This window comes from Diadema antillarum, unplaced genomic scaffold (assembly GCF_040938485.1).
Source record: "Diadema antillarum isolate AM-2024a unplaced genomic scaffold, OU_Dant_1.0 scf00000013, whole genome shotgun sequence".
Taxonomy (NCBI): Eukaryota; Metazoa; Echinodermata; class Echinoidea; order Diadematoida; family Diadematidae; genus Diadema; species Diadema antillarum.
In genome coordinates this window covers 1,702,447-1,725,204 of record NW_027270902.1, presented here as the reverse complement: position 1 = coordinate 1,725,204, position 22,758 = coordinate 1,702,447, and the positions used below count along the sequence as shown (strand labels likewise).

The window sequence follows — 22,758 nt, the reverse complement described above, 5'->3', positions numbered from 1 at the left end:
GAGATTTTGATAATATTAATCTTGACTAGGTGAGGGTAATTTAACTTGCCGTACATATCAACCATTATAAAGACTGTATGTTTTTTTAGGGTTTTTTTTTTTCTCGAAATGATGCTGTTAAACAGAACGGACAATAATCAATGTCCATTCCCCCCCCCCCTTCCTATCATTATCTACTTTCAGTCGGATGTAGATATGATATCACGTGAAAAGAAATAGGTACGACGTTACAAAATGTCTAAATAGACATTTATTCCAAACTGGATATAATATACACAGTATTTTCAAAATTACATTTCTATCTAATAAATAGGCACATATTGAATGTATACAAGTATAAAGATGACTATACAACCGCGACAGGTAGATATGTCATAGCCGAGGGCTTGGGGGTCAAGGCGAGAGCTTGGGGGTCAACCCAAGAGGGCGCTTGAACATAGCAGCGCTCCGCTTGACGCCACTCACGGCAGGTGCCTGTACCATATAATGTTATTCTACATCAACCCAATCTCACAACGAAGTATATGTGTTTTACCTCTATATTTCACCCTGGCATAATCAAATTTTGACACGTGTAACCCCTTTCGTTCTGGTTTGTTCGCTAGTTATTTTTTTTTCTCTTTTTAAACAAGCACAACATAGATTTTACTACATATTTTTCAAAGACAATTGAGATTAAACATGTCTAGTTTTGACTTTGTTGATCAGAATAATCCCACGGTACCTATTACGAAGAGTATATACCAGACCTCTGATTCCACCTGTGAATTTGGGCATGATATCACTTCTTTGATCTTGTTCTAATCATATTTTGAATAAAACACTAAAATAAACAAGAATAGTATGCGCATAGTTAGCCTCTAAGACTTATTGTTCTCTTTATATGAAGCACAGCAGTCCCAAACATCAGTTACAAAGTAGAAGTGGAGTGTTAAAACCTGCTAGCAAACATTGACTCGTTATTTCATACAGCATTCTGTTGGAATGAGATATTCTATCGTACTCGCTAGTATTATCGGAGCATAGTACTATATACTCCGCGTGTATCCCACCCACTATAAACTCCATCTACGTGCATCTGTGCAAGTTCCGGGAAAATAAATCTAACTACACAGCATGTGCATCACCTTTAGTTTTCTTTTTTTTTTCATTTTGCCCATTTTTTCGTTTTTTATGTATTTTTGTATATGGTATATTTCGCAATATTCAGATAACTACCTCGCACAACTACAACCTAAAGACTGACTCGAACTCGTCTGTGCCATTTGCACTGTAAGACTGTTCGTCCGATTCTTTACACTCAATGATACAACTGTACTTTATACTAGAGTTTTAGCGGACTCCAAATTTTCTACAAAACCACAGATTCACATAAAAAAGTATCACTTTGTTCCTTCATGATTTTTATAGCTTTTACATGAAAAAATAATACAATACAGCACAGAAGATGAAAGAAAGAAAACAGTAGTACACTGGAAAAAGAGACGAATCCGTCTTCAGACACTTGCATTAAAATGTCCCTTCACTCCTAACGAATAAACTCAAACATCATTTGTACAATGACGGGATGCTTCCGAATTTATACTCTTAACATGTCTCTCTCACCAAACACCAACTTTTAAGAAGCATTTGCGAAAACGAACAAACCCTAAAAGATTCTTGAAACCCGAAGAACGCAATTCTTTGCTTTCCACATTCCAAAATAAGAATTCATACCGGTATTGACGCGGCATGTCAAAATTATGCAAAGGAAGCGAAAAAAAAGAGTGTGTTACTAATTACAGGATACAAGCTGAAGTGTGTGTACGTGTATTATCATTTGTGCTAGGAAGCATTCATCTTAATAGTATATAACACTGATATCCTGCTCTTACGTCACAAACAAAGCCCCGGTAAGTTTATCCCGTCACAATGGATGGTAATGACTCGGTTAAAATCAAAATCAAAATCAAAGGATGGAAATTAGTGACGTCATTCTATGTACTATTTTCAACCAATTTCCAGTACCAGCATACAAGGAGATAGAAACCTCGACTAAGAGATATAATATCTTCTTCCTTTTGAAGCCTTTTCTGCATGGCAAGTATCACGTTGAAAAGATGTGATAGAAATAAAACTGCATCTGTTGGTACTTAATTTCAAAATGACATCTTCTTGCTAAAGTAGCGATTACCTATCTTATTGTTCGCTCTCATTTGAACTTTTAACTGGGAGTACTGTTCATGAAAATCTTGTCACCTATTCTGCTTTGCACTTGTAGTCGAGAGTCTGAGTTTAAGAATTGTCTTCATAAAAATCATTGTAGAGAGTGGTACATTGTAATGAAAAAAAATCCTCGCCACTTCAATCGAAAACAAACCTTTAGTTATTAACTATCACAATAATGATAAATATCACTTATAAGACGAATTTGTTACTCCTGCCTTTCAAACATTATGATTTGACTGAGAGAATCGTAAAGGTTGATCATAATCATTCAAATATATTATAATTAACTTAAGCGTTTAGTCCTCCGCTTACAACTCTTATATTTTCAAAACTTATAATTCTGTATTCAAATTAGTTTGTGAAATATCTACTAGGAAACTGAAATCTTTTTGACTACACCAATGAATGATACCATATCCGTGGTTTGTAGACATGAATGATGAGCTATTGAACAGAACTATTTAATAAATGATAAGAATAAAATCAAAAGACATCAAAGTGGCCGAATGGGAGGAGTCCAATGTCATCCCGACTCCTTGATTTCTTCATCTAGTCAGGTGTTCTCAATGGTAGGGTGCTAATTTCAGCTCGTTCCCACGACAGCCACTGTAAACCACCCCTAGAGTAATGTACATCCGATACTCCTCCTGATTGGGATGTTGGTCTTACACAATGCGTTTTACACGTATCATGGCTCTTACTGCGTTGAACGCTTTCTGCAGGTGAAACAAAAAGAATATCACAGCAAAATCTTGTCATCGGACAATTATTAAAGACATACGGCAAGGGTAGACTATGTTTAGAAGTCCCTGCTTAAAAACGCAAACTTTCAGCGGTCTTCATTGAGTTTTAGGTCGAGGATGTGTGTTTGATGGTCTAAAAGACAATAGTTTTAACGTTAATTTGACCTTGCAATTTTGTAGAGGGTTCACTTTGTATGTATCAAATTACATTGTTGTTTCCCCTTTTCACTCACTTGCTCTACGAAGTTAATGCAATGAAAAGAAGTACATCCTCCGCACAATGGATAACACAACAAAAATGACTACCGAGATGAACGATTTGCATGGTTAATATATATATATATATATATATATATATATATATATATATATATACAATGTATATATATATATATATATATACAATGTATATATATATATATATATATATATCTTAGATTTTCATACACATGAAGCTCGCAGATTTATGTATAGTAATAGAGGTACAATTATTATGTGATTATCACAATAATTTAATATACAGGGTGGTCCACGAGGGTTTCAGCATGTCGCTGCAACATGCTCAAATTCATGTGCAACATCCTCAAATCTTGTGCAACGTCTTCAAAAGCCAGCAAAGTCTTGTGCAACATCCTCAAGATTTTACAACAAACTCAAAATAAAATGTATTCAAACATGTGAAAAAACTGTGCAAAACATAACATCAAAGTACCTGGTACCTAAATATTTGTGTGCAAAACATGAGTGATAACATTGAATGTAAGCAGCACAAAGAGAGCTAAGCTGCGAAATACTACGTGCTACGTGCTCGTGATGTGCGCTCAGCGCACATACAATTTCTGCAATATTCTCAGATTCTGAGCTTGCAACATGCTCAGATTTCAAATTGTGGACCACCCTAAATATAGTTTGCGATAAATCGTGGATCTTGAAAAAGAAAACAAAGCAACGCAGGTGACATAGTAACAGCCCTTCAACAGATTCTCCCTCGATTACCCAGTCATCAATGGTCATACATAGAAACCAAGAAAGATATCAAAAGGTATACAGGCCTGACTATGTTATGAATTCAAATGTTCCCGTCCACCTATTCATTTTCCTTCGTAAATATATATATATATATATATATATATATATATATATATATATACGGATATTACATATATTTATATTTACATTTATATTTGTATTTATATTTATATTTATATTTATATCTATATTCATGTTTATGTTTATATTTATATTTATATTTATATTTATACTTACATTTATATTTAAAGTTATATTTATATTTATATGGGTGATGCTCGTTACTTCGAAAGTTCGTTTATCCGAAATGAAATAAGGTTAGTTTATCTCAAAACGAAAAGAAAGTGCAAACTATTAAACGAACCTTATTTCATTTTCGGAATAACGACCTGCATCCTTTTGGGTGCACGTCACGAGACCGACACCCACGAGTCATACAGCCCACGAGTCTTGCAGCCCATGAGTCATATATTCCATAAGTTATACAGTTTACGAGTCATACAGCCCATGAGTTTGACACTAAGAAAACAAGGCCCACGAAAACGACACATTAAGCCCCGTGTTGTATCTGTCGAACTCGTGGGCTATTTTAATCTATAGTGTCGAACTCACGGGTTTTATTTGCCTAGTGTCAAACTCATGGGCTGTATGACGCTTGAGCTGTATGACTCATGGACCTGTTTTCAATGTCGAACTCGTGGGTTTCGGTCTAGTGGGATGACCCCATTCTTTTGACTACGGCCACTGACCTGCCATCGCCTCTTGATGATGTATTTCTTCAACCTAGCCTTGGAGATGGCAGCACCGGATCCTTTCATCTCCTTCTTCAGCCAGTCGTGATCTAAGCAGTTCTGTGCTGTTAGTCTGTCACTGCACGAAGGAAGATAAGATGGGAGGTAGACGTCAAGGCAATGTTCCAAATGGTGATAACGAAAAAGCTCATAAACTTAGATGAAGTTTGATCCCAAGGCGAGTCAACTTCATTTGTGTTAATTTGAGTTATCTGCTAATAAAGTTGCTAAAAATACAGAATATGATAAGAAAATATTGCATATTTCTATCATGACTTCAAGAATATTCCTTGTTATGTATCAAGTAAGGTGTCACTACAAAGGTTTTATTTTATTCTTTCTGATGATGGACTTACTTCAAATATCTAAAAATGATGCTTAACCTGTTTTGCAATTTACAGCATTCCTGGGACAAACTTCGAATCGTTCCATTTTCTGCACCTTATCTGACTAACTTTTGCCTACAAGAAGAATCCATTGTAGAAATGTGACTACTGGTAGAAGGTTTATATATCTACTACTTTAGATGACACTGAACAATACATACAATGTATATCACTACTTCACCATGATAAAAACTGATTTAACGCCTAATCACTTTAACTTACTCTTTCTCCTCCAGCAGTAGCTTCTCGATGAACTCCTTCGCGTTGTCGCTGATCTCATCGAAACATTCGTCGTCGAAGTCCCACTCGACCTTTAGAATGTTGCTCATCGTCTCACCTTCGTTGTCGCCCATGAATGGCGAAAATCCGCTCAACCTGAATTTGAAAGAGGAAAAAGAGATAATATGATAACTTCTTTTTTATACTTGATAGAAGCTTTAACTCGTAATCGTGTATTCACATTTTTCATACCATGCATATTACACATATTTTATAAACATTAAATGGTTACAACTATAGCAAAGACGAGAATAATAAGATATACGACCGTAGAGGTTATATTTTTCTAACACCTACACATGGCATACAATATGAGTAAAGAGAAAAGAAAATAACAACCCGGCAGATATTAACAGTTTTAAACGAGTTCCCTGAAATAAAAATATAAAATATATGAACGAAAGTAGGGGCAAACATTGGTAAAGACAGGTGATATACTTTCCCCATTCATTCTCTGATGGAGGCAGGAGATGGAGGAGAGAAGAAGAAGAGGAAAGAGAGATCAGAACTGGAAACAAAGTAGTAAACTGGATATCACTAGTACACGCTACGTACATACTAAAAGCAATAATTTCTTAGCACTAACAATCATTTGAGTTAGCAGATGGTTTTCAAATCACATGGGTGATTAGCTATCTTGATGATTAACCTATGAAATTTTCCCTGTAATTTTTCGCTGGGATGCAAAGGGACAGATGATGGAGAGATCTGATCTCGGGGATAATTCATTTATGTGCGTGTTTCTCTATTTTTGCTTATTTATGCTCATTTCTTTTCATTTATGCACGGAAATCATCTTACTGCGTAGCACCAGAGCACATCTTCAAAGAAGGAGGTGGTGAGTTCACAAAAACCGTATACTTACAAGATATAGCAGATAACACCCACACTCCACATGTCCGTTCCGAAAGCGACAGGGTCGTAGGAAACCACTTCCGGGGCCAGAAATTCCGGTGTTCCGCACGAGACTTTCAGGTCTTTGGTGAACTTCTGCGCCAGACCGAAGTCGATGATTTTGATTTTGTTACTATTTTTTCTCACACATAGAATGTTTTCTGGCTGGGGAAATTTGAAAAGAAGAGAAAAAGAACAAAGTAAGAGGAAAGCAGAAGCAAAGCTCATTCATTAAACAGAAAAATATCATATTTGCTTAGATGTTCGGCATATCTCTCAGAATGTACTTGGTATATGATGACACTAACAAGGTTTATCAAATTGTTTTGTTAACACCGTCTTCTTAATATCTGTAGCTAATATTCTCGTGAAGTCCTCTAGACCACTATACAGAATGACTGCTACTCATCAAACTAGAGCCAGATTTTAAAGACAGGCTGAAAATTTATGGAGAAAGATAAATACAATAATGACATGTTAAATTGAGCTTGTATTACAGGATGTATGTTCATTTGTCCCTAACAGAACTATATTACGGAAGCAAATGATGCTATGAGATTTGGTAAATACTGTGGTTGTGTTGCTTTTTAGTCAACCCATTGGAGCTATAAATAGACTACAGAAAATTATCTGCTTTCAGTATATGAATATTTGAGCCGGTTTGGATGGTATGGTATGATGAGTAGTCCTTTCAACTAGGACGCAATCATTTCGGTATATAGAAATGATTGCATATAGTGGCCAAAATGGCGTCATGTAAAGTTATGTTCTGATACAAACCTTCATATCTAGATGAAGAACCTTCTGTTTGTGCATGAACTTGACTCCTTCGCAAATTTGCCTCATGAGAAACACGACTACAGCTTCCGTCAACTCGAACTCCTCGTCGATGACGCGGTCGAATAACTCTCCTCCTGAAACGCTGAAGAAAAGCGCGATGCGATAACCACGTGACTTACAAAGGAGCATTGCCGATCTTTTCTCTCATTGTTCTACACGTACCATAACTTTGGGTACTAATTATGCATTTTCCTAAATTAATGTCCTCATTCATTGTCAGTAGAAAGGTATTGATGATGCATTTGTGACATTTACATGTTTCCAAATGACATATAAATACTCGGACACAGCACTTTATAACGTGTGTTTATGATATGACTTCCCCGGCGTATGCAAATCAAGGCTAATTGTGGCAAGTCACCTAATAAACTTCATATCGAAACAGTGACCCAAAAACATAATGTCTACCCACTGGATGGGAGAAATCCCAAGCTGCACAGATGGAAGTAAAACCTACTAAAGTTGATAATCTGTGGAATGTGCCCAAGGCTTTGTGCGTGTAAGTCTTATGTGCAAGACCGCTTCCTTTCACAGCTGCTTTTCGTCTACAAGAGGTATACGATAAATTTACTTGTCACTTACTATTCAAGAATCATGACCATGTTATTGCCAGTAGCGAACGCATCGTAAAGTTGAAGGAGTTTCGGATGCTGAAGAACCATCATAATTTCGATCTCATGCTCGACCTGAGAGGGAGAGAGAGTAAATTCATATGACCTATCTGTAAACATTGCAAAATAACACACTGCTTTTATCTGAAAGAATACATGAAAAAATATTTGATGTAAGGTTATCTTCCATCTACCATCTGCAAACTGTCAACCTACCTGGAACTCTATTGAAGAAAATTCCTCATCATCACTATAGTTTTGGCAAGATTAAACGCTTTACAATATCGCGAGATTATACCAATGTAAAACATACCAACATTTATGTTGTTTATCACCCTCAAAAGCATGGATTCCATCTTAATTCAAGCAAGAAATTTCGAACAGTCTCTTCGCAGCCGATTACTTGCACGACAGCCAAGCGCATTTATCATTCTTCTATGATTACAGCACGTTTGAGAACGCTTTAACTCCCTGTTTTAACACTATACGGTACACTTAACAATTTGACAACAAAAGTGGAAAGATGAATGTGTGGGTATGTGTGTGTGGGGAGGGGGATAAGTGTGTTTTGACAGGTGTCTATGGAGACATACCTCTTTCTTGTCGTCTGGTTTCTCTGCCTTGATAAACTTGGCTGCCAGCATTTTCTTCGTCTTCTTTTCAACACACTTGTTCACGGTACCAAATTTGCCCCTTGAATAAGGATTTGAAGAGGGAGAGAGAGAGAGAGAAAGAGAGCACAATAATAGATGTCTTTAGATCAAACATAAATAAAAATATATGGAGAAGGAATATTCAGATATGGATTCGAGAAAAACAGTAATTTTCACTAAGGTTTACAAACTTAATATTTTTGTTTGAATCACTGTTAACCCTTTCTTTGTCAATATGTACAATGTTCTAAGGTGTTCTGTGTCAATCAGCACTCAAAGCACACAAAAGGTTAACTATCCATTTCTTTACTGCTACCGACAGCAATGTGCTAATGATGCATTATAAAACATAGTTTTCCTACTTTACTGTGAAAGAGTGTTATCATGGTTACGCTGATAAATACCTGATCAATATAGTGCTATATGAGACACAATATTATTCTTTTTCCATGTCATCTTTGTTTGAACAGTAACGGCCATATAGCCAAGATAGCAGGACGATATCAAGGGAATACGCCATAAGGTATGCAACTTTATCGAACTTATGAGCAGTTTTCAGGTCGTCGACAATAAATAAAAATTTTACTACGTAACAGTGATTATTTCACATCCGTGATTATTATAACTTCCGCGAGATCTGTTGCTGCCGCATAATTATTTTCAACATTTGAATTATCCAAAGGTCTGGTGATAAAATGCAGCTTTTAGATTACTGTCACAAGAAAATTATAATCATATATCACCTATATCAAAGAAATCGTATTTGCTCTTAATACAATCCGGTGGAATCTATAAAACACACCACGAATATGCTTTAATTCCGAATTTAGTGAACTGCATCAGGTTTTGCGGCGTCTCCAAAATAGAATATACGAACTACAAGAGCGATATTGTCTCATACTATTGAACAAGAGCAGTGGCGTGAGAAACTGACTGTTAAGCGTGAGGGGTCCATGGCTCAAGCTATTGGGAAGGTTTCAAAAACTAAAGACCTGCAGGTTTTACATGTACTTACCTGCCCAATTCTTCCCTGATTTCGTAATACTCTTTAACATTCTCCGATCTGACCTTCACATCACGAGGTTCAAAGGCTGCTTCATCTGAGACAGACAACGAAGATCAAAGAAGGGGACTTTAAAAGAATGAGGGGAGCGTAATGGGAATGGGGGAGAACGAAAACAGGTATCGTGTTGATAGAGTGGGTGGAAATGGATTAAAACAAGAGGTCTACAAAGAGTGACAAGGAACAACGGAAGGACCAGAGTCATACTTGCACGTATAGAAACCATAACAATTTCTGTGCAAAAGCAATTTTAATCTATGATTGGCAATGAAAGAAATACTCTCTACAAGTCCCTCCATTAGGGCAGGGGTAACAAATAAATTGCTGATTTATTTTTTTCATATTTTTATCATTCAATATCCGGTTAACTATATGCATCTATTATTGTATTTTAATCCATGTGATTGACAATGAAAGCATTGCTCTTGTGCGTTTCTATTACACGTTTCTATCGATCTCTCCATTAAGGCAGGGGTAAACAAAAACTCGCACTGTTAGGCGATCTGTTTTGTTGATTTTCATGGAGAATTTTACTCGTCCTGTTTATTGTTGTTTCCTTGCTACATAATTTATTCTTCCTTAACTTCTCCAATCCACTCTTGGTCTTGTTAATGTGTTGTTGTTGTTGTTGTTGTTGTTGTTGTTGATTGCTACTATGTCGGTACTATGTACATCTATCCTTGTATCTGGATTTCCTCTTTGATGACAAGAAATCAAAGTCGATTTGACATGACCTTTCCTACTCACCTGGCACCTCTTCCTCGTCAATGTCATCACCTGTGGTGAAGAAACAACCAAAAGGAAATGCTTTCAGGTCATCTTGGAGCACAGCGGCTTCAAATACACATTACAGTATTGGTAAATATCAGTTTAGACATAATCTTCATAACGAACATCGATATCATCGGGCCAAAGAGACATAGTTCAACATCCCAATCTCATTCGGTCAAGATCAGAATGGTCGAGAGGGTTGTTTGGCGTTTTAGAATTACCTGCTTTATCAATTAAAAAATCTGCGGCATCGTGAATGCATTCAACTTGTTACTTTTTCACGAGTATTATAAGAACGCCGTTTAGTGGGGTAAATCATATACTGCATGATGTCTTCTGAGGAGAATGTACCCTTTGCGGACGAATATCTAATTTATCCATTCATCAAGTTCGGATCTTCTTCCAAGGCTAAAACGGCTCATGTCCTGTGGAAGAGTATGGCAAGTATGCGAAAACATGTCATCGCCCGTGACGTAGAATCCAGGAGCAGGGTCATCCAGTCGGTCGGAAAATAAACCACCATCGTACCACGCTGGTGTCACGTGATTTTCACGTGATATCACTTAGACGATTCGTGGAGAAGAAGCTGAGACAAAAATACCGCCCATCGTTCGCGGCTTTCTTTTATCAAAGTTCAAATTTGCAGCTAATCTCCACATGGACATGAATCCTGTTAATGAATAAAAGATGAAGCAAGCTCAAAGAGAATATTCTATCTACAATAAGTATATAATTATCAGAAATCATTACTTCGTTCAAAAACACCCAAAGATAATGTCATAAATATCATCAATATGCAAGATGACGTATTCATTCCATCGAAATCTTATGTCATGCTATACTATCTTGAAATTTGGCTTGTACTTTGTTTATGAGACTAAGCACTCAGTTAGGTTGTCGTTTTGTTTGTGTGTGTTTGTGCCAATATATATATATATATATATATATATATATATATTATATATGCCATCAAGGCACATCTAATGCCACATACGCCATATACGTGAACAATTAAATTCTACGATAATGTTTTATTGAATTACTCAAATAAAGGTAGCAAAGTTGAGAGGGAAAATCCATCTTTCTTTAATAAACAGATTAGGCCATGTATGTTACATGATGTGGAATCAGTGCAATGATTGTAATGCTGTAAACTGTTGCTACTTACGATTAAAGCTTTAGAATGTCTTTCTGGAAAATCTGAAGAAAGTTTATTCTTTTAACACGAGATAAAGAAATAAAAAGAATGTTTCACGAATACTCATTCAATCTGTATTCATAGATAATGTCATTACAACAGTGGCTGATTTTGATAACTCCACTTGTCACCGTCCCTTTCCATTTATTTTCTTTTCGATAAGAGCAATGTCCCTCATTCAATTCTTCTAGCAGTATCTACCAGTAGAGAAATAAATTAACTATTCAGAGTAAGCCCTATGAAGACTCTAAAATCATTCTTTAAAATACATTAGCATAAGGCATGACGATGACGTTTACTCAATCAATGTTCATTTTCATTTCCCTCCCTCTAATAAAGAATAAACACCTCCACAAATAATGAATGTAGATTCGTGATACATCTAACTAGTCCATGCCTTGCAGCAATAAAGATGTTTGTCCTTTCCAGACGCTCGTATTGCTTTCAATTATCTCTTGGTCCCCCGACCTCTCCCATCTTTGCCCTCATCACGCTCTCCTGTCTGGAGCTGATGAGAAGCATTGGTCCCTAATAACAAAGGGGACGGAGGCTTCACGGATCCCAGATGTTATTTTCATTAACATCACTGAGCTCCCCTTCCACCCAAGTCAAATGTCGGAGCATCCTCCATATCCTTCTTTGTAAGACCAGAGCTCTTGTGCACTCTGCTTAGACCTAACGCTGTTGGCCTTTCGTCTGCTTCTCGAGGGAGGAGTGTATCTTAATCGTTTTTGCTTTCCCAACACTATGGAAAATGTATGGCAATACTTAGGCAGACGATGATATTATTTCCAGGCTGTTAAAAGCGCCAAAGAATTATTATAATGTAATATGGCATAATGTCAATGACGATTGGTCTTCATTGTTTGTTTGAAAAAAAAAATTAATGCTTCATTATCAGTTCATTGATAAATTGCTATATAAAAGATTGACAAACATTCTTATGAGATTAATTAATATTTTTTGGAAGTAATTTATGCCTTTCCTATCAATAACACTATGGCTATCCTTGCGTCCACAGAGTCCGTCAGTCTGTTCTCGAATTGTCATTTGCTCATTTTTTTTTTTCAAAATATTAACTGGCCGTACACAGACTGCTATCGCTGAGCAGGACACGAAAAAAAAAAAAATATTTCTCTTAAGAACAGGTCCGAAGAATATTTTTCGCGGAAGAAACTGAAAATTAGGGAATCATTTTGCACAAACCGAATGGAGAACTGTCAAATTCTTAGAAGACAAGGATTTGCCGAACTGTCTAACTTTTGTAGTGTGAAACTTCTCAGATGTGTCCGTCCCCCCCCCCCAACAAAAATGTCAATAATCTACCTCTCTGATTTTTCCGTTTTCATTAACGCAACATTATATTAGTACGCATTTTTTTTAACCTTTAACTATTACACAAGCCTATAAAACCTTCGTCTTTCTATTCTCTTGTCCAACCTCCTTTCTTGATTTTAAAACGAAAAACAATCACTTTAAGAAGGTCGTCAGCTAAATCTGAAAAGGAATGATATAAGCTTTATTTATGCATACCAGTCGTGAATAAACCCATCAGAAATTCATGCTGACAAGTCCAGGAACGCATTCCTATATACCCTCCCTGACTGCGGCCAGATCGTAGATAGGAACTTCGTGGTTTCATAATGAATATCAAGGAGTTACATTTGATTAGCAAGAAGCATACCGACGTCTGTATCATCACTTAAATTCGCATTCCGCGTAGCTAAATTTATGCCATTGCGCGGAATACCTCGCTCCAGTGAAGGCGCTGGTGGCGACGCGTGAGCAGCTGAACAACTGACATGTAGAAGTCGTCAAGAGAACCTGCTTGACATTTAGCGGGGTCTAAATTTAGAGCAATCCCCGCCCCTTCTTCTGACGTCAGAAACTTCAATAATCGGAAAGAATGATCAGTTAAACAGCAAGGAAACTTTCATGACACAAACATGAGAGAGGAAATGTGTAATTTGACATGAATGTAAAAGATGCCTTAAACCTCGAAGCTCGAATCATTGATAGTTCCACCACGGTTCAATTACTTTGATTCAAGAAAAGTGTTCTTTAACATTTACCAAAACAAAGGTCAAGATAATACGAATGTTGACAATAAAAAGGATTGCGGAATGGATATGAGAAAACAGTGCGATGGACTAAAAAGTTCAACGACTGAGGGAAAGGACATAATTATTTAAAAGATAAAGAAACAAAGCAAACAAATAAAAGATAGGAAGGAAAGACTGAAGGAAAGAAACAGAGGTCAGGTGAACTTTGAGGGAATCAGATATCCGACAGAAGATGGTCGAAAGGACGAGAACTCTAGAAACCGGGTTAGCAGTTATCAGCCAGAGATACATGTAGGTTAAACAGCCTCTTGTGGCCTTCAGCTCGTCCTCAGACCAGTTCTTTAAGACAGATCGAACAAAGAAAGGATGGATGAACTGGGAGAGGCAGCCAGTTGTTTACACCCTCCTTCGAGTGTGCACCAAGTCATCTGTTCCTGCTCTTCAGACACTTAATACGTCTCCCTCGATCTCCCGGTCCATCTCAGGCCTCCGCTGTGCCCTCCCGTTAAGACATAGGTCATCGGTTGACTGTCTCTGTCTTCCCTTGTTTGTCTGTCTGTTTGTCTCCCCCCCCCCCTCTCTCTCTCTATCTTTCTCTCTCTCACACACACACATACACAACACTATTATTTCTCTGACAGATATTTCATTGGATCAAGTCTTCAATAGAATTCAGCAAATTTGTCAATCAATATACATTTTTAAAAAGATACGTCAGCTGCGATATTCAATTTCAAAACTGAAGACCTTTGAATATTTGTTGTTGTTTTTATAATTAATTATGTAACTAAGGAATTATAAACATATTACTGTACTTCCATTTTTTCCTGATATCGAAAGTCATAGGGATTTCGAGAGAAAACAGTAAAAATCGAAAAACTTTACTGATTCCACACAGCATAGGGAAATATTTGTATACACAGCCAAACATTTTCCCAGTGGTATACTGAGGAAATACATTCGTCTTACCCGCATCCGCGCTGGGCTGGATTGGTTCTGAGACGGCGCTTGGCTTAGACTTGCCGACGGCGTTGATGCAGCTAACCCTGAACTGGTACTTATTATCGGAATTCAGGCCTGTGCAGGCATAGCTCGTGCTAAATACGTTGCCGGCGACCACCTTCCACTTTTTGCCGCCGTCTTCGCTGATCTCGACTTCGTAACCGGTGACGATGCTGCCGCCATCGTACGTAGTTCCAGCCCAGACCAGATTGATCGTGTCCGACGAGCACTTGGCGGCAAAAGGCTTGTCTGCTGGAGGCTCGGGTGGCTCTGGGAGAGATAGGCACCAAAAGAAAGATTACGTAATGACAAGTACAATGACCTTTTGCCCATGATATGATGGTGGCAGACAAATTAAGGACAACAATAGAATTAAGGAAATATATCAAAGCCAAATTGAGGTTTTTTTAAGCTAGAGTGCCCGGGGTGTATATTGATATAGGAGTAAGGAGTGATATGTTCCAATTCATATAGCCGGCTAGTTTCACCAAAGGTTACCGAAATAAGCGTTGTAAGACAATGTAGTTGTTCGAGGAGGAGACACACCCATGTTATTAAAAAACAAACAAACAAACAAACTAAACAAAACTAACGCATGTTTGCTCTCATGAAACTTTTTGACTGCAGAAATTTTCGAGTTCACATTCTCGAGTTCACATTTACATACGAGGTTAACTCGGGATTATAACTGTTTTATCAAAAACGTTCACAGAGGAAGGAGTTAAAAAAAACACTCACCGGCAGGCATCTTCAGCTGATGTTAAAGTTCTAGAAGAAATAGAAAAACAGCGGATCATAAATAGGCCCTACTATGATTTCGGAAAAAAGTTATCAAGGAATTATCCATCGCATACTTGGAGTAATGCAGTATAATGTATTCCCTACAAACATATAATTCAGATCATTTAATCAGTTGACTCTGTTCATCACACTGTCGACGGTATAAAAAAAAGAAGAAGATATCTTTAGTCTTTTAAGACATTGGGTTGGGATAAAGACAGAGTAAAAGAGAAAGAAAAATGTTTGTCCAATGCTAGAGGTATATATCTATTTGATAGCACACTCACACATCTACAAACAACGCATGCACGCACACACGCACACACGCACACACACATACACACACGCACATACACTTGCATATACAATCAAATTTGCGTGACACCCAGTAATTTTAGTAGTACATGTAATATAAAAACATATTGCAGTAAAGAAGATGCAAAACGGCATAGAAACAAAGTGTGTTTTAAGAGCTTCATATTTGTAATTATGCAAGATCATTGAAATCATTTTAGAGTTTTTCTGATATAGAAAAACACGACAGAAAGAAAGTTTATTTGATTGTACTAAAGGCATAAAGACGCTTCAGGGTGCTCTGAAGTAAGTACCGTGGGTGTCACGTTGTCCACAGTTTGTTATTTCTCCACGTCAAGCTCTATGCACCTGACAAAACAGAGCGCAGATTAAGGGCTCTTTATCGGGTCATCTCCGTAACGTAATATGACACAAACATAAGATATGGAAGCATATTGTGTGCTTGACCTTTTGCCAGGCTAATTTCTGTACCTCCACAACATGCACGGCCGCTTCTTCTTTATATCATATAACACAACTCCTAAAGGTTCGATGCGCGTGGTCTGAAACACACACATGTTATGAAATGGAAGTTAGTGAATGAATGATCATTATTCCCAATCTATATCATAGTAGAAATTAAAACAATTAAAAAAGCCAATGTCAAGCATAATGTGCCAGATATCACATTAAAGTTTCAACAACAAGTTTGGCGATCAATCTGGTAGCGCCTTTCAAATCAACATGTTGTGGAGCAATAAAGTGTGATTTAACCCAAAGTTGATAGTTAGAATTTTTTTAACAGCACATCATAGCTTTGTATCATATATCGATAATCTCAAGATATGAAGAAATAAGAGGAATAAACATATAAATGTGTCAGAATAACGCATGTGTCTTTGCCAGCGTTCAAACACTTTACTAAAACAATGCCAACGGATGTATTATTGTTGTTTAGAGAACGCATTACCTGTTTGCTGGTCCGAGAATGTCTCCAGTTGCTATTGGCGAATTAAGTTCCAAATTTCAAAACCCTCAACACCAAAAAAAAAAACCAACACTGAAATATGACCAGATGAGTTAAACCAGTGAATTAACATGAACAGCAAACCCCGGTTTTCAATAAGAAATGCATAAGACTTTCCAAACTGGCGCGCGCGAGAAAACTTCGTTAATGGACGGTGTGCTCAAGAAGTGAGTACCAAGTGTTCTCCATCACATCATCCAGATGTGTCTCTTACACTCAGTCAGTCTGTCTCTCTCTCTCTCTCCCTCTCTCGCTATCTCTTCTATGACGTGACATTCCTCCTCTAACATATTGGTATACAAGGCTTTAGATATGGGAAGGTCAAATGAAACGACTCCAACAGGGCTGTGACGTCACGTTGTCTAATGGTAATGGAAGATTATCATGAACACGTAAACACAACATCTCTTCCAATGTCTTACCCCGACCTCTTTCCCGGGAAATGAAGTCGTATTGCACTCGATTAGAATCTTCACGCACATAAAAAAGACACACACACACACACACACACACACACACGAAGACGCTACTAACAGCAAAACACACAAATACAAAAAAAAAACAGAACAAAACACGCACACATACAAAGGCATATCAGCCGAATCTTTAATTTCAAACACTATTTAATGAGGACATATCAAGATATCAGCATACATGTACCCATTTCCAGTGTATGCTTTAATTACAGGAAATATTAGCGCAAAGAAGAATCAATGTGGAAAAATGAGTACGGCTTTAAAAGCTTTCTTTTTTCTTCTTCTTCTCTTTGCATCACAGAAATTATATAAATACTGAGTCATTTCTGTAATTTTTACTGTGTATTCGGACTTAGAAGTTTCACTATTTGCTCTTTTCATTTTCATACATTACACCATTGTCCCTACCAAAAATAGCAACAACAACAACAACAACAACAACAACATGAAAACATACAAATATGATCACCCAGTCAGCATAATTGATACTGCCCGCTGACTGGGTGGAAACCGGTCACCTTTAAGATAACAGAAAAATGATAATCTTCTTTGCTTAAAGTGGACTAACATAGCTGGTCCACGCTTAATAGGCTGCCTAACCCCATCCCCCTTACACACACACACACACACACACACACACACACACACTCACACACATGTATATAAACGCATACACGCAACGTACATATTCAGTCCTTCACTCTCTCCTCCTCCTCTCTCTCTTTCTCTGTCAGTCTGTCTCTCTCGCTCTCTGTCTGCCTATCTATCCATCCTTTCTCTCTATCGTTCCATCTCTGTCTCTTTGTATTGTATTTGTCTCTAACTTTTTCAAAGCTTCTTAAGGTGCAAGTGACCGCATTGCAGAAATTCCTGTGGTTTTAGCAAGCATTCTAAAACGTCACATCCGTAGCTATGCATCTGAAGGATAAAATATCGTGTCGGAGTCTTAATGAAATCCACGTCCAACCTTGCCCATCCAATCATTGATGGGGCCATGAAAGTGTCGTGCAAAATTAAATGACTTCGGACAATGACGACGATCAGTTAAAGTTAAATAGAGGGATGTGATATTTTAACAGTTCCCGGCCGTAAGAATTTCTTTATTTTTTTTCTTTTGGGCATGAATATTCATGAGTCATTTTATATATAATTTGTTAATTTTGTCTTATGATCGCTATTGTGAAACAGTTGATTAAAAAAACCCGATCTCTTTCGGAATGAAATTTTCAGATGTTACTTTTTACATGGTTAGGGGAACGGTAATTGAAAGCATCTTCAATAGATGATGATAATGATAATGATGGACAATAATAGCTAACATAATAGTTGAGACAAGATCAAACACGCTTGGTTCAGTCAGATGCGGACAGATTCAACAGCTGAACTTTGTTGAGAAATTCATTTCATAAAATGCCCCTATCATGCCCATGACGATTTACTCCGTAGTGCTTCAAGCCAATCAATATTTGGTACCGATAGAGGTGTGGCAGAATTATATTTTGTTTCAACATGATGCTATAGTTACATGCAAAATTTTATACGAGATGAAAAGTAAGCAGCAACAGTGTGAATATGATACTAATTCAAATGATACCCAATGGAGGAACTAGAGTGATGTTATTGTGTTCTCCAGTTGGCGTAAGAATGGGATAAGAATGCTGTGGTTTTGTAATTTTTGGAACTGTGAGAAGTGAGGGAGCGTCGACAATTAGCCAGAGGAGATTGATACCAAAATCTGAATGAAGAGAAATAAGCCAATGTTCTGATTTTCTTCATTAACGACTTGTATCGTCGATCTAGCCCAGGGTTTGCTAGTGATACCATAATTGACTCGCATCATTTTAGATACCTGGGCTAATATAAGCACAGTTGCGTCAGAGGTGTCTTCAAAGGTAGGGGGCCTATTGTTTACCAGTAGGAGCAGTGAATAAAAAAATGTTCGAGTTATCACATTTGATGGATGTGTAGGTCAGTTGTACTACACAAAATACCCTACCATATAGATATTTCACAATAACGCCTTGAATATAAGGAGATATCATTATTTTTCTCAATAAACAATAAACCTAGATTGTTTATTCCAGAAACAACTATTGCTCACAATTTGTATATCAAAAAAAAAAAATATTTTAACATTGATTCTACTGATTCACATTTTAACATTGGTTATTCTTATCCCTAACTCACATTTTAGAACTATTTTGAATCACTAAAGCTGGGTTTTTGTTCACCTGCAAATGGTAAAAAATGTCCTTAAAATTTCTACAAGAAATGGAAACGGAGATTATTTAGCGTCGTTTCTTAAAGCTGTGAAAGTGATTTCATTCAGCAGCAGGCTGCTATACTAGATAGGGTCTTATCGATATAGACTCAGATGTAGTGTAACTTTGATTCAAAGAATTCGAACAGAGAGAGAGATGCGATTGCCGCCTCCGACGACTTGGCAATCTTATTTGGAATGTTTAACAGTCATGTGCAACCCCCCCCCCCCACACACACACACACAAACACACACCAAAATTATAAAAAAAGAGAAATTTTGAAGGTGCAGTTTGAAGGTCTGTGTAACGTCAGAGGTGTACCTGAAGTTGTTAACGTTTACAAGTATCACCCCAACAAAGAAACAACATAGAAAGGGATAAAGGAAATATTCAAAACAAACTCGTGTATGTCTAGTGCTAATTGAAAGGGAAGCTTAAACTTATAGAGTTCGATACCTGCTTCATTCCATGCCATTTCCAAAAATTATTTCAAACCAACACTAAAGATGTTGATGTTGGATTTGGATATTGTGTGACTTTGAATGAAAACAAAGAAATAAAGTAGGTTCTTTTTTTAATGTATAACACACACGTTTCGTCTTTCATGTATGAGAAGATATCTGGACAAGAAGTCTAAAACAGCCGACAGGTGTGATGAACTACTCCCCTTTAATCCCGAAGTTAAACAATGATTGATAGGTCATATAAGATTACAGTGTGGCGCAGTGCTAAAACAAACAACATCAAGGTATGAAAGTATAAAAGTGTCACTTGCTACAACAAACAACAACAAAACACAACATACATAATTGTTCGATACACCGAAAAAAAGAAAGTAGCAGAGCAGAAAGTTAATGGAGGCTCCAACAGAATTGCCATGGTCACTGCCATTGGTCAACAAGTGACATTTGGGAAAGCAAAGACGATGACAGTATCGGATTACACTTGCATATCAAATAACCAATTCAAAGAAAGAAACAACACTGTGAAAACAAAGACTGCATCAAACCAAACCAAAAAAAAAAAAAAAGAATAGAAAAGAAATGTCATCAGCAGACAAACCCAGATATCAATATGATAAGATAATAAGTATCGAAAAGAGAGTTTTTACCAACGGCTTAAACAATGCAATGTGGAAAAGTTGCACGAACTCACTGTAGATATCAAATCTATGTTTCAATAATTCAAAATAAAACGTTAATTTTGCTACAGACAACAATATTCGGAGAGGTTAATATCTTGTTTACAAATGTAAAAAAAAAGAAACACAAGAACGAACGACTTTCTCTGAAATAGCAATATTGTTTCCGACGGCATGAAGAAATTCTACCATTATAACAATTAATATAAGGACAGGTAAATTGATGTATAAAGTAAAGCTTGCTTCTGAACTGGGCCATACACTTGCCCCACATTGCTGACGTTCTGTCCGAGTAGATATATGGTTTCTCGCGCAGACATTCCTAAAATTCCAAATAGGGATGCGGACATGGCGAAGCGAGGTATCCGTCGTAGAGTTATCGAGTAGTCATGGCTGCGAGTCACTTTTTGAATCGCAAGTTTTGTCTCGCGTTAAAGAATTTCACTCTCACATTCACACAAATTTGTCATTCTTGAATATACAAATTTAAGCAAAAAGACGAATAAAATTGTCAATAAACTGAATTTTCTTACCAGTTGAGGGGAAAAGGAGCCAGTTGATAACGTCGGGCCTTAGCCGAAGTTAGATCCCTTACCTTCGACTGAAGCTGACTTCGCGGAGCTCGCTTCGGCTGGTCAGAGATACGGGCAATCCCACAATGCTTTGCGAGCCAGGGATGATGGGAGGAGCTAAAATGGCAGTCGACGATGTAGTCAAGACGTTACAATAGAGTTTGGAGAGTCTCTCTCCCTGGCTGCGTAAGTGTGTGTGAGTGTATATGTGTGTGTGTTTGTGTGTGTGCATGCTAAGAACGATGTTAGGATGTATTTGTAGATTATGTATTGGTGTGTGTGCGTGAAACTTTGTTATGTGTGTTGAATGGGCTGATAGTAGTCCCTCAGTCTAGCGAGTTCATCCTACCAACCTCTTCAGCTATACACCAGCACTATACCGTTACTTCAGTCCTCTAAACATGTCCAAGTTTCCTTCACGAGACGGACAACGAGTTAGCTGCATCGTTAACAATGAAACTAGTTAATGCCATCCCAAAACGTCAATTTTTTTACATGATCACACGACTAGCTTTCACCTCAATATTCTGACACACCAACATCACTAACCTTACCCTTTTCTGAAAAACGTATTACCTTTTTAAGTTTTTTTTTTAATCATCATCTGACATTGCTTTCTCGACAATAAATTGTAGTCCTCCTGAATGGTGCAACTCTGTAGTTTTGAATTTGATATTATTCACGATGTATTATTCATAAGCACGATCTAATGTTTGATTTTCATTTATCATGGTGATGTAGCATAGACTTGAGTAAAACCAGTGATCTTTCACTCACTCCGAACCTGTCATCATCATTAAGAATGATAACAGCATTGTATGTACATGGACCTAGCTACACCGTGGGCTTCTGAGTGCACGGAGGGAAACTGTTGGCGATGATCCCTAAATGCTGGTATGCAAGATATGCATGTCCATGTATGGTAATGAGCGGGCGCACTTCCAACCAATCGCACGGACCCACTGCAGTCCGTAGCGCGGATGGCAGGGTAACTAACCGGGGGTTCAACCCTTATTGTGTGACCAGGTCACTCTCTCCCCTTGCCCTTGTCATTATTCCCAAGATTATCGTCCATGGCTGAGAATATTAACGGCAACATTTGCATGACCCCTGGCTCTAGTGGGTCCGTGTGGATGGCCAAGGAGTGCATTGACATGTTCATAACATCTATCTCCTATGATTATTGCCTAAGAAACATCAATTAAACCACACTCAGCTTACCACAATAGGTTCCATCAAACAACGGTTAGAGTGCTAGGCTTGTATTTTTTTATTTTGTTGATATGATTTCTCACATTTCCCCCGTCATTGCCTGGTATGGAATATTGATATTATTCTACATAACGTCTAATCTTCATAACCACCATAATAGTATTAGTACGGTTGCAATACTGTACTACTTGTATATGAAATATACTTTGCCTTGAGAGAATCTGGATAAAACTATGGACAGAAGTGACTCCAAAATGTACTGTTTAACATAGTACTGAAATAGTACTTCTGGAGGCACCGACGCCCATCGTTTGAACCAGAAGCTCGGAATTAGGCAGGTATATTTGTTTTGTATCTGGTACCAAAAATTTCAACAAAAAAAAAGAAGAATTGGATAGTATGAGGTGAGAACTTTTTGTGGAGGGTTCCTGCAGTGATAATACGAAGCAGGGAGCGATGCCAAA

General features: G+C 37.5%; 1 protein-coding gene across 1 annotated transcript; it reads right to left on the bottom strand.

The window, feature by feature from the left end:
* Nucleotides 1-479: 479 nt before the first annotated feature.
* Nucleotides 480-21,209, bottom strand: LOC139721549 (myosin light chain kinase, smooth muscle-like). The gene is made up of 12 exons (XM_071632867.1): nucleotides 21,044-21,209; nucleotides 15,270-15,299; nucleotides 14,499-14,801; nucleotides 10,245-10,274; nucleotides 9,450-9,534; nucleotides 8,375-8,474; nucleotides 7,753-7,856; nucleotides 7,111-7,252; nucleotides 6,302-6,495; nucleotides 5,380-5,532; nucleotides 4,730-4,850; nucleotides 480-2,924 (listed from the first exon to the last, which is right to left on the bottom strand). The coding sequence occupies exons 2-12, from the start codon at nucleotides 15,277-15,279 to the stop codon at nucleotides 2,874-2,876; spliced, it is 1,293 nt and encodes a 430-aa protein (XP_071488968.1). The 5' UTR covers nucleotides 15,280-15,299; nucleotides 21,044-21,209; the 3' UTR covers nucleotides 480-2,873.
* Between the last annotated feature and the right edge of the window lie 1,549 nt (nucleotides 21,210-22,758).